At 38.6% G+C, this 10,615-nt stretch overlaps 2 protein-coding genes across 2 annotated transcripts; one reads left to right on the forward strand and one right to left on the reverse strand.

The window, feature by feature from the left end:
* Positions 1 to 521: 521 nt before the first annotated feature.
* On the forward strand, positions 522 to 8,501 carry kat7b (K(lysine) acetyltransferase 7b). Its single transcript, XM_061708535.1, has 14 exons — positions 522 to 707; positions 2,315 to 2,465; positions 2,558 to 2,806; positions 2,978 to 3,060; positions 4,582 to 4,665; positions 4,811 to 4,909; positions 5,040 to 5,150; positions 5,233 to 5,424; positions 5,863 to 5,952; positions 6,090 to 6,230; positions 6,369 to 6,462; positions 6,947 to 7,093; positions 7,235 to 7,341; positions 7,480 to 8,501. Exons 1-14 carry the CDS (start codon positions 690 to 692, stop codon positions 7,579 to 7,581), a joined length of 1,668 nt encoding a protein of 555 aa, XP_061564519.1. The 5' UTR covers positions 522 to 689; the 3' UTR covers positions 7,582 to 8,501.
* si:ch211-131k2.2 (uncharacterized) lies at positions 7,144 to 9,286 on the reverse strand. Its single transcript, XM_061708536.1, has 6 exons — positions 9,077 to 9,286; positions 8,876 to 8,972; positions 8,755 to 8,784; positions 8,537 to 8,590; positions 8,306 to 8,380; positions 7,144 to 8,189 (listed from the first exon to the last, which is right to left on the reverse strand). Exons 1-6 carry the CDS (start codon positions 9,185 to 9,187, stop codon positions 8,158 to 8,160), a joined length of 399 nt encoding a protein of 132 aa, XP_061564520.1. The 5' UTR covers positions 9,188 to 9,286; the 3' UTR covers positions 7,144 to 8,157.
* Positions 9,287 to 10,615: the final 1,329 nt, after the last annotated feature.

Here is a 10,615-nt window from a genome sequence, read left to right on the forward strand (position 1 = left end):
GCTAGTCATATTTAAGGAGAGGGGGTGAGAGTTTATAAGTTTTACTTCTACTCACTCCCTTTCGAATATGTACTCACTGTGTATGTACTAACTGTATGTTATGTCTCATGTTAAGACAATTGTCTTATTTCTTTCTTTTTTTTAATATGATTAATATTCGAAATAAACACTACTACTACTACCACTACTACTACTACTACTACTACTACTACTACTACTACTACTACTACTACTACTACTACTACCTGACTTGGCCAAATAAACCTGATTCTGATGAACCTGAAGCGCCGTGACGTTGCGGACTCCGTCCAGTAGGTGGCAGTAGGCGCCCAAACATGTCTCATATGCGACCCTCAAAATATTATTATTATTATTATTATTATTGATTGATATCATTATCATTTATTTTTTCCTTTGTTTATATTTACCGTTGATATTTGAAGTCCCCTGCTGGTCTGGTGGTCTGCTGTATTTTATTGTAATGTTTTAGCGGAAATGTAATTCCCGACTCCGTCTGTGCGAGGAATGTGGCGCGAGTCAGCCCGGCAACGCTGAGTACATACAAACACATTAATGTGAAAAAAACACATCCAGAGGAAGTATCTTTCGCCTGCTTTTATTTGCCGTTTATTTGGACGTCCCCGTGAGTTACATCAAACCTACACACAGTGCAAAATCTCCCGGAGAAAATGCGTCGCACCCGCCAGGTAAGAGCAGATGTTGTTAGCTGTAGCTGTAGCTGCTGGAGAACCTCCATCTTCAGCTCAGTGTGGTACTCTTTAACGCTGCTAAACGCTGCAGCACAGCCCCACAGCCAGACCCACAGCCAGCACACAAGCCTTCCTAACATTGTAACCGGTTTTCACACCGTTGGTTGAATTAACCAAACACCCATGAGCTCTAATGGACACCAAAACACGACTTATGTGCTAACCTGGAAATATAAGCACGTTTTACGCAATATACGTACGCCGAATTTATTGCTGGGTTATATTTACTGTAATGGTGCTAAAAAAATTAGTAACTACATTAGAAATAAGTGCTCCGTGAAGGTGGAAATGTGTTAATGCTGTATTTGTTAATGCAGTATGGCGCATAGGCGGAAACACCGTGTGGACTCAAACCAACAACAACCATGCAGAGACAGATAAGATGTTTGACTAGTTGCTTCATATCTTAAAATGTTAACCGATTGAAACTGAAAACAAACAGTCACTGACAGGCTTTTTTCACAGATATCCCGTTGAGCAATTTAGAACCAACTTGTTGTACATTTTTTCCTGTAATATTATTTGCTCTTATTTGCGCCAATCACCACAACAAGTTCCTTGTGTGTGTTAAACTACTTGGCAATAAACTTCTTTCTGATTCTGATTCTGGGTCAGTTTTTATTCACAGGCTGTTATATTATAAGCACAATCGAGTGCTTACTTGTTTGAGGGATAACATATGAGAATCAGAATTAGGTTTATTGGTCAAGTCAGGTCAAACAAGACAGGGAATTTGACTCTGGTTGTTTCTCTCACTGTACAGTAAATAGACAAATGACAGCTCTTATTAACATATATACAATTTAAAAAAAAAAAAAAAAAAAAAAAAAAAAAAAAAAAAAAAAAAAAAAAAAGTGAAAGGTGCAGCAAGGCAAGTTTATTTGTAGAGCACAATTCAACACAAGGTAATTCAAAGTGCTTTACATCGACATTAAAAGTGGCAAGACACAGTTAAACGGTAAATAACAAATTAAATGAGATAAAATTATAAGAAAAGAAGGTAAAATAATAAAAAGCACAAGTTGCTGAAAACTAAGGGCAGTAGAGTACCGCAGGTACACATCTCATTTGCGTTTTTCAGAGAGTATTTCATTTAAATTTAAAAGTGAAAGGTGCAGCAGTATGAGGTAGACATGGTTGTTGAAAGGTGCATTGTTACAGCATATGATTGTGGTTATTATTATTATGACTATTATTATTATTATTATTATTATTATTATTATTATTATTGCACAGTGATTGATTACTCTGAGACTCTATGGGTGTTGAGAGTTCATCAGAGCTACAGCTTGGTGGAAGAAACTGTCTCTGAGTCTGGAGGTTTTGGAGTACAGAGCTCTGTAGCGCCGTCCAGAGGGGAGCAGTTCAAACAGACTGTGTCCTGGGTGTGAGGGGTCTGCATATCTCTTTACCAGTCATGTGTAATTTAAATTACTGAGACTTATGTTGCAAATCAACTTGAGTATTTACTCTTTCACTTTGAATATGACATTATTTTGTATAGGTTGCCTTTAATTTGAGTGTTTTATTTTCTCTCTTGGTAGAGAACTATGGCTGGGAGCGGCTCAGATGGAACTGAAGACTCTGATTCCTCTGCTGAAAGGGAACAGACCAACAGTTCAGAAAGTGATGGGACCATGCCTAAGAGACAGCGCCTCACCAGAGCCTCTACTCGCCTTAGCCAGAGCTCTCACGGTTGGTCTGCTTATTACAGCTCATTTAAATCAATGTTCTCAATCTCAGTTGTGTAAAAATCTTTAATTTTTACTTTTATTTTTCTCCACCAGACACGCCGGACTTGAAGCGAGCTGCGGACCACGATGAATCTCCACCACTGACACCCACAGGAAATGCTCCCTCTTCTGAATCTGAGTTGGATATATCCAGTCCCAATGCTTCCCACGATGAGAGCCAGGCCAAGGATCAGGCTAACAGAGACTCAGATAAAGACCTATCTCTTCGGCCCAAACGCCGCCGCTGTCCTGAAACCTACAACTTCAACATGAAATGCCCAACTCCGGGTTGTAATTCCCTTGGTAAACAATGTTTTTGATAATTTTTATACATATACTTGTCAAAAGGATCCATACTTGTTCGTTTGAACTTGGACTATGATTTGTTTTTACTGACTCTGTACTTTCAGAATTTATTTTTTTAAATTTTACTATTATTGTTTTTGAACAAAAATGTTTCCTTCAATTGTTTAGGCCACCTCACTGGGAAACATGAACGTCACTTTGCTGTCTCAGGGTGCCCTCTTTACCACAATCTTTCTGCTGACGAGTGCAAGGTGAGTTTCATTTGGGATTTAGGCCTTGTTTACATTTGATTGTAATATCCGTCCTAACTGATTTGATCAGAAGTGGACAGCTCTAAGGGCGTCTGTTCATGCCTGGTGTTAAAGTGTCTCTGCATGTATCTTGAGTGGCAGCTTGTGTTTGGATCACACTCCTCCAAAGTAACAAACCGGTACATGATTTTCATCTGAAAAGACCAAATGGAGTTTTGTTTATTTAATTTTTTCTTTTGTGGGAATCAGCAATGTACTAAACTGCAAGTCCCCAGGAAAAAGGAAAATAACTCCCTTTCTGTAGGTTTGGACTCCCCCCTCCCTTTTTATTTATCAGATTAACTGTACATATACAAAAATAATGACAATGAGGAAAACCTGTACAATAGCGAAAGGCTTTAGAGGATCATAACAGAAATGACGCTGACAGGTTGAAAATCAATTATAAGAACTAAGACAAGTCAAAACAGTACAGACAAGTCCATGATATTGTGGTTGTGTGTTGTGTTCTCTCGTTACGTCTCCTGCTGACTGTTTTCCGTGTTTATATGATGCATTTGTTGGGCAGTTGAGTATGTTGTTCCACTTAAACAGAGGACGTTGGTTAATCTGACAGACTGTCAATGTGGCTCGTGATACATTGCTTCTACATTGCTTGAATGATGCGGACACATGTGGCCCAGATGACCCGAGAATGTGGTTCGATGCTGAAATATTGACACATGCCTCCTGGGTGTGTTCCAACTTGTACTTAAGGCGGTCCAGTGTGATCAAATCACTCTGGACAGATTTTAAATTCATTTGTAAATAAGGTAGTAGAAACCACAGAACGCAATCATGAAACTGAAACTATTTTTATTTTTCCAACACTGATGGGCTGCAGAGCCTTTCACCTGTTCCTCACTTATGTTATCATTGCTATCTGATATTTATATTGGCTGTGCATTGATGATTTTGCTGTGAGGAGAGCAAAATATGATTATTCTTCAAGCTGTCTGTCTGCATATTCAGAGGACAAGTTAAAAGAACTTTAGTATGGTTCTGGTTTACTGTATAGTATATAGAAATGGCAGGAATCACTGATGTTTTGCACCTGCTCTATGTGAATTGTTACCTGAAATACAGAGTCACAGAATACAGTGTAACACTGGTGACAGACAAAGTGCTTGTTCAGAGTATAAGGCCCCTCTTTGTGTAAAGTTTAGTGAAACATTTAAACGATGTGTTTCATAACATTAAAGAAGAAACTGTAAAATCAGCAACAAATTGAGAAATAGAACATCAAAGAAGCTAGTGGTAAAGAATTATCCTCTAATTTCTTTACTGATTATGAGAATTTAAAGGTCCAGAGATTTATCATGATTTGAAATTATGTAGGGATAAAGATGGTGATGCCGGATAATGCTGCTTTTTTGTTTGATGTCCTTTTTACCTGAGATCTGAACAGCTTGCAGAAGAAGGTGTTTTCTGACAAAGCAACACATAAACAATGAGTGATGGATTTTTATATGTTTTGGTCAGGTGAAAGCCGTCAGTCGTGAGAAACAAGAGGAGGACGTAAAGGCACAGGAAGAAAGCAATGCACGTCATGCAACGCGTCACCAGGTACGGAGTATTTCCAGTTATTTGCAACACTTTTAAGTAGTAGCTCTAGTGGCAGGCATGTTAAAAAAAGATTTTGGCTACTTTGATTTACAATATTGTGCTTGCTACCTGTAAAGTGATTTGTTTGCATCCTTCTTAACCTCAGACACCGACACCAAAACAGAGCAGATACAAGGAGCAGGTAGTAGAGATGAGGAAAGGAAGGAACTCTGGCCTACAGAAGGAGCAGAAAGAAAAGCACATGGTAAGTCAGCAGCCCCCAACAGTTCCTGTTGTCCGTTAGCTGTCTCTCTTTCTTAGGTGCCACTGGTACTCTTAATTGTGTCGCTGGTATGTTTTCTCACTATGTATTTGTCTTCATGCTTGGTGTGCAGGAGCATCGGCAGGCACACGGCAACACCAGAGAGCCTCTGCTTGAGAACATCACGAGTGAATATGACTTGGAGCTGTTTAGGAAAGCCCAGGCCCGTGCATCGGAAGATTTGGTAATGGGATGTTTTATATATTCCTGCTGTTATAGTAAAACCCTTAAAAGCAGCAGTAACAGATATGTATTCCATCCTGCAGGAGAAGCTGCGTATCCAGGGTCAGATCACAGAGGGCAGTAACATGATCAAGACCATTGTGTTTGGCCGTTTTGAGCTGGACACCTGGTATCACTCGCCTTATCCTGAGGAATATGCGCGGCTCGGCCGCCTTTATGTGTGCGAGTTCTGCCTCAAGTACATGAAGAGCCAGACCATCCTCAGACGACACATGGTGAGGCAGCTGTTAATACACTTGTGTAGTTGAGACATCTGCTTAGAGGGAAAATTATGCCTAGGTCCCATCAAAGATTTGAAAGAGGGGAGGGGGGGCTACAAATAACAATGGCATAATTTATCATTTTAAAGTTGTTTACAGCAGAGCTTTTGTTTGAACAAATAATAAAGCAATAAATAGCTTGTTACGGCTTCATTACTGGTTTAACCATTTATAGGTCAATGAGATACTTGAAATTTGCTCTCTAGAGGGTTATTAGAGAATATTAAAAGACCTCTATTAATGTTGTAACTTTTTTTTTGTAATAACCATAGAATGTAGTTCTACTCAAGTTACCAAATATGGTCAATTGCCCTGTAAAGAGAGTTGCTATATCTGAACATAATCAGTTCTCAGGAAATAACAGTGTTTGTCCTTCATTTCATGTCTTTTTAGGCCAAGTGTGTGTGGAAGCATCCCCCAGGTGACGAGGTTTACAGAAAGGGCTCTACATCTGTGTTTGAAGTTGATGGCAAAAAGAATAAGGTAGGGAGACTTGGCCTCGAACATTTCTTCTTTAATTACTTCTTAAGATTGTTTAATCTACATAGAAAAGTATATCTTACTCTTACAGAAATTGATTCTCATTCTTGTAAAAATAAAGCATTTTTTTAAATCCTCAGATCTACTGCCAGAACTTGTGTTTACTTGCCAAGCTTTTCTTGGACCACAAAACGCTTTACTACGACGTGGAGCCTTTTCTCTTCTACGTAATGACTGAGGCTGACAACACCGGCTGTCATTTAGTGGGCTATTTTTCTAAGGTAACACAAAAAGAAATGAAACCAAAAAACAACGGTAGACCAATAATAATAAACATGCTGTAACTGTCATTAATGGCCTATCATTTTTCTGGAAGTGTTAATTTTGCTAAAACATTTTTCTTGTCTAATTCTGTGAAGGAGAAGAATTCTTTCCTGAACTACAACGTATCCTGTATCCTTACGATGCCACAGTACATGAGACAGGGCTTTGGGAAGATGCTCATAGACTTCAGTATGTATATGTGTTCTGACTTTCCTCATTTTATAAGTTGTTAACCTGGGCTCATCATACCTTGTTTTTTCTTTCTTTTTTTTTTTTTTAAAAAGGAAGCTTTTTTTTGAAAACTTGAAACTATTCATTAAAACCTTTTCTTTCTCAGCCTCTGAAAAAACATGAAACAATACCATCTGAGTATAAAACCTCTGGTTTTAATATTAATGCTAACTTCTTTCTTTTTTTTAAATCAGTATTGTTAGAAAAAAAAATAATAATTTGAATGAAAATGTTCCAACGTGCATCAGCCCATATTGAAAGATAAAACATATGATGCCTCAGGTTATATTTGATTCAATGACTCTTGATAATCTTCATAAAGAAAATATTGTTGATATATAAAAATAACACTCAAATATTTAAACCTGTAATTGCTGCGTTACATGTTTTTCATCATCCTTGTTTCTCTTCAGTCTGGTTGACCATCTTCCATTTCACGCAGGTTATCTGCTGTCCAAAGTGGAGGAGAAGGTGGGCTCACCAGAGAGACCTCTGTCTGACCTGGGTCTCATCAGCTACCGCAGCTACTGGAAGGAAGTGCTGCTCAGATACATGTACAACTTTCAGGGCAAAGAAATCTCTATCAAAGGTGAGCAAACACAAGAAACCTGACCATGTGGTTCAGAGTCAAGATGGTGAGAATTTTTATTGGTTTGAGGAGTAATATTCAATACAATTTACACACAATACAACACGATATTGACTGTCTTCATATTTGCTTGATGTGTAGAGATTAGTCAGGAAACTGCAGTCAACCCCGTGGACATCGTGAGCACCCTGCAGTCTCTGCAGATGCTCAAGTATTGGAAGGGAAAGCACTTGGTACTGAAGCGGCAGGTAAGATGATGAGGAGTTTTTATTATTATGATTATTATTACATATTAAAACCAATATCTTTTGACAGACTTGTCAGCATGATTTTAATATGTGGACTGCTTTTTACAACCGGTCTTGCTGCTCTTTTCATTTTTCTAGGATCTGATTGATGAGTGGAAAGCGAAGGAGATCAAACGAGGTAACAGCAACAAAACCATCGACCCAAGCTCGCTAAAATGGACCCCTCCCAAAGGGACATAAGAATCAAGATACTCAGGCTACTGAAAAAGAAACCCTTTAGCCTCATAAACCACAAGTAGCCTAGACCCATAAGCTGTCAATAAAAAAACAAAAAAAAGTGTTCCATTTGTTTTTGCATTTTTATCCAATTAATTTCTAAATGTCTCTGTGGAGTCACTTTTTTTACTTTTACTTTCATTTAAATCTTCAGCACCATTTTTCACATCAAATTATTCTATTGTCAAACACTTAAAAGAAGAAAAATCTGTATTTTTTTTGTTTCAAACTGCTTCTATCAACGTAGGTTCTGAATGTTAATGATAAACGGTGCGTGTGATTGATAACGTGAATGTTTTCTTCTACTGCATTGAATACATCCTTACATTTGGCAGCATTTAAAGGTCATTCTTATTTCTTTCAAGCAAGGTACATTAGGAAAAATGTTAACTATTCCTGTGTGAAATGAATACAGCAGTTGTTGGCATGAACTGAACTAACCAGGGTATATATTTTTTAGAAACATCATTCGTAGTAACGTCTTCTTTGGTTGGAGTACAGTTGTATAGATTTTTTTTTCCCCCTTCTTTTGTAGCTCCACTAGTACAGGATTCGTATCCATTCCTGCGGCCCTGAAAAGTAAAGTAAAATAAATATTTTTGGCTTAAATAGCTTAGTGACTGACTGTACCACTGTAGGGATGCACAGAAACAGGACAACCTCAGGTTTTGTAACGATACAATCGTACCTTCTCGCTCGGATGGTTTCTCCGGAGCGTGAGTTGCAGCGGTTGTTGCAGATGGAATAAACCTGGTTAAAGACTCTGAAAATAAATGGCAAACATTTGAATGGAACTGTGCTTGCCTTGTGATTTTAATTGTAGCTACAAAGTGTGTCTTTTGCATTTTGATATTTTTAATAACAATAAAGCTGGCTTGATTTTTGAAAGAATATTCCGTTTCTTGGTATTGTTGCTCACCTCTGTTGGAAATGCTCCTTCCCATCAGGCCCACAAACACCTCTCCTTTATTTCCTGCAGGTATAATAGGAACAAAAGAAAAAATAAGAGGCGCACAAACTTAATGAATGAGATTGATGTAATACAGAAGCGATAATTTAAAATCATGCATCACTGATTTCCTGCAGGAAATTATCTCACATTTTATTGTCATTTAAAAGCAAAGTGATGTTACTCACGTCTATTTACTTGAAACGGTTTCCTTGTAACTGAGAGGAAGAAAAAAAATATGGTTCATTTAAGAAATGCTCAAAACTATTCATGCATAGAAAATGATTGTAGAGCAGGGATGGTTTCTACCTGAGCGCTTCCCCATGAGTCCATAGAAGCGAAGGGCTTTAGATCTTTTCATCAGACCTTCTAACTGGTTGTTGAGAAATGTGTCCATTGACTCCCTCTGTTGTAGAAAAATGATTGATTTGTTGGTAAAAAAGTCTAGGATTACATTTTTTTTTTTTAACCCATTAGTCAAGCAAGTTTTTACAAACCAATAAGTCTTACCTGCGAGTCTTTGGAGGGCACTCTCTCCTCTGCCGTCGACGACAGTCCTCGCTGGGTTTGCACCAGCGCACAGAAAGTCACAACAACCAGATGGATTTTCCAGTTATCCATCTCTTGATTATTATTTATTTTCTAAATTTTAAGCTTATTCCGTTTTTCTTTAAACAATGCAATATTCTTTAGTTGGAAAATGTAAATAGATTTAAAAATGTTTAGGGTTGGAATTCAGTATTCGATTGTGTGTTTCTGCCTAAGCCGGGCTGTATTTATACCCTAAACCCCCTGCTATACCAGACCCCTCCCCTCTAATTACGCTTCTTACGGTTCTGCCTTCTTTAGATATATTACATGTCAGTATTTTCCACGACAACATTTGTAGGCGGTGCAGGTCTTCACCATATACACTGTATTCAGTATATATACATGAAAAATCTTAATCTTGTGCACTGAATAAAAGGTTCCACCTTTTCAGCTTTGAGTTCTGTAACTGCTCCATATAAAGATAAAGATTAACCAGCAGGTGTTTACAGATGGGAAGGGTGGCGTTAAAGGTAAAGCTCAAATATTTACTTCTGTGATTGGCACATTTCATTGCCGTTTTTATTAGACCTCTGGGTTGCTGTTGCTCTGAACATATTCTCCTTTTTGCTCATTCGTCACCTTGTGATGTCAACGCACGTCTTTGATATCACCGAGGAGAGGCCAGGCCAGGCTGGCGCCGGATCTTTGAGGGATGCTTTTGCAAACATGTAACTGTCCACTTTGAATATTTTATTGTTCTGCAAGTTGACTTGATGAACCAGAGTCCCAGATTTATTAAACGGGAAAAACCCAGATGTGATCTCTAAGAGCGACGGATATACAGAGGATGTAGCGCTGGCGCTCAGAGGTCAAACACAAAGTGATGGAAAAGTCCTCAGGAGGACAGGTGAGGTTTCAAACACAGTGACATATGTTTGAAATTTTGGCAGAAACGGCAAACCATGCCAGTATTGGTAACGTTTTCATATTATCATAAGGGCAATTTGTCTGTCTTCCTGAGATAATTGCAGTGTTATTAAGCTTTTCATGATCTTTACTTACTTAGCCATTTAAATGCTCTGTTTTTAATAAAAGTGGGCTCTTTTTCTTACAACAGTCTACCAATAGAAATTTCTGGAGAGGCAATTACTTGACAATCTGTACGCTGCAAGGACACCCACTTGAAACAAAGCTGACACACACACATCAAATGCTTTGATCCGCGCACAGGTGCTTCCAAAAAACAAGAAAAGCCTAGGACAATTAGGCCTGAAAGGCAATTACACCTGAACAGTCCTCGTGAGCGCGTAGCCTTGCCCAACGCTAATGCGGAGAGCTGAATCAAAAGAAATCAGAGGCACGGCATCTGCATATGAAATGACTGAGTCACAAAGAGCTGCTGTAATGACAGAACATTGCATTTCCCTGTGACGCAGGGGAGGTCGTTTCAGGACCTGGACTGCTCACCGATGGTGATTCGCTGCTGAAGCGGAACTCTGGTCCATTTTATCCCAACAT

The sequence above is a fragment of the Cololabis saira genome, chromosome 19 (assembly GCF_033807715.1).
Source record: "Cololabis saira isolate AMF1-May2022 chromosome 19, fColSai1.1, whole genome shotgun sequence".
Lineage (NCBI taxonomy): Eukaryota > Metazoa > Chordata > Actinopteri > Beloniformes > Belonidae > Cololabis > Cololabis saira.

What these genes read in the sequence shown, in the direction of transcription:
- kat7b (XM_061708535.1), top strand. An exon ending in TAGTGGGCTATTTTTCTAAG is followed by an intron (nt 6,231 to 6,368) that starts GTAACACAAAAA and finishes AATTCTGTGAAG; the next exon opens with GAGAAGAATTCTTTCCTGAA. An exon ending in ACTTGGTACTGAAGCGGCAG is followed by an intron (nt 7,342 to 7,479) that starts GTAAGATGATGA and finishes TCATTTTTCTAG; the next exon opens with GATCTGATTGATGAGTGGAA.
- si:ch211-131k2.2 (XM_061708536.1), bottom strand. Translation starts at nt 9,187, where the DNA reads ATGGATAACTGGAAAATCCATCTGGTTGTTGTGACTTTCTGTGCGCTG. An exon ending in ACCGTTTCAAGTAAATAGAC is followed by an intron (nt 8,591 to 8,754) that starts GTGAGTAACATC and finishes TTATACCTGCAG; the next exon opens with GAAATAAAGGAGAGGTGTTT. An exon ending in GAAACCATCCGAGCGAGAAG is followed by an intron (nt 8,190 to 8,305) that starts GTACGATTGTAT and finishes TTTACTTTTCAG; the next exon opens with GGCCGCAGGAATGGATACGA.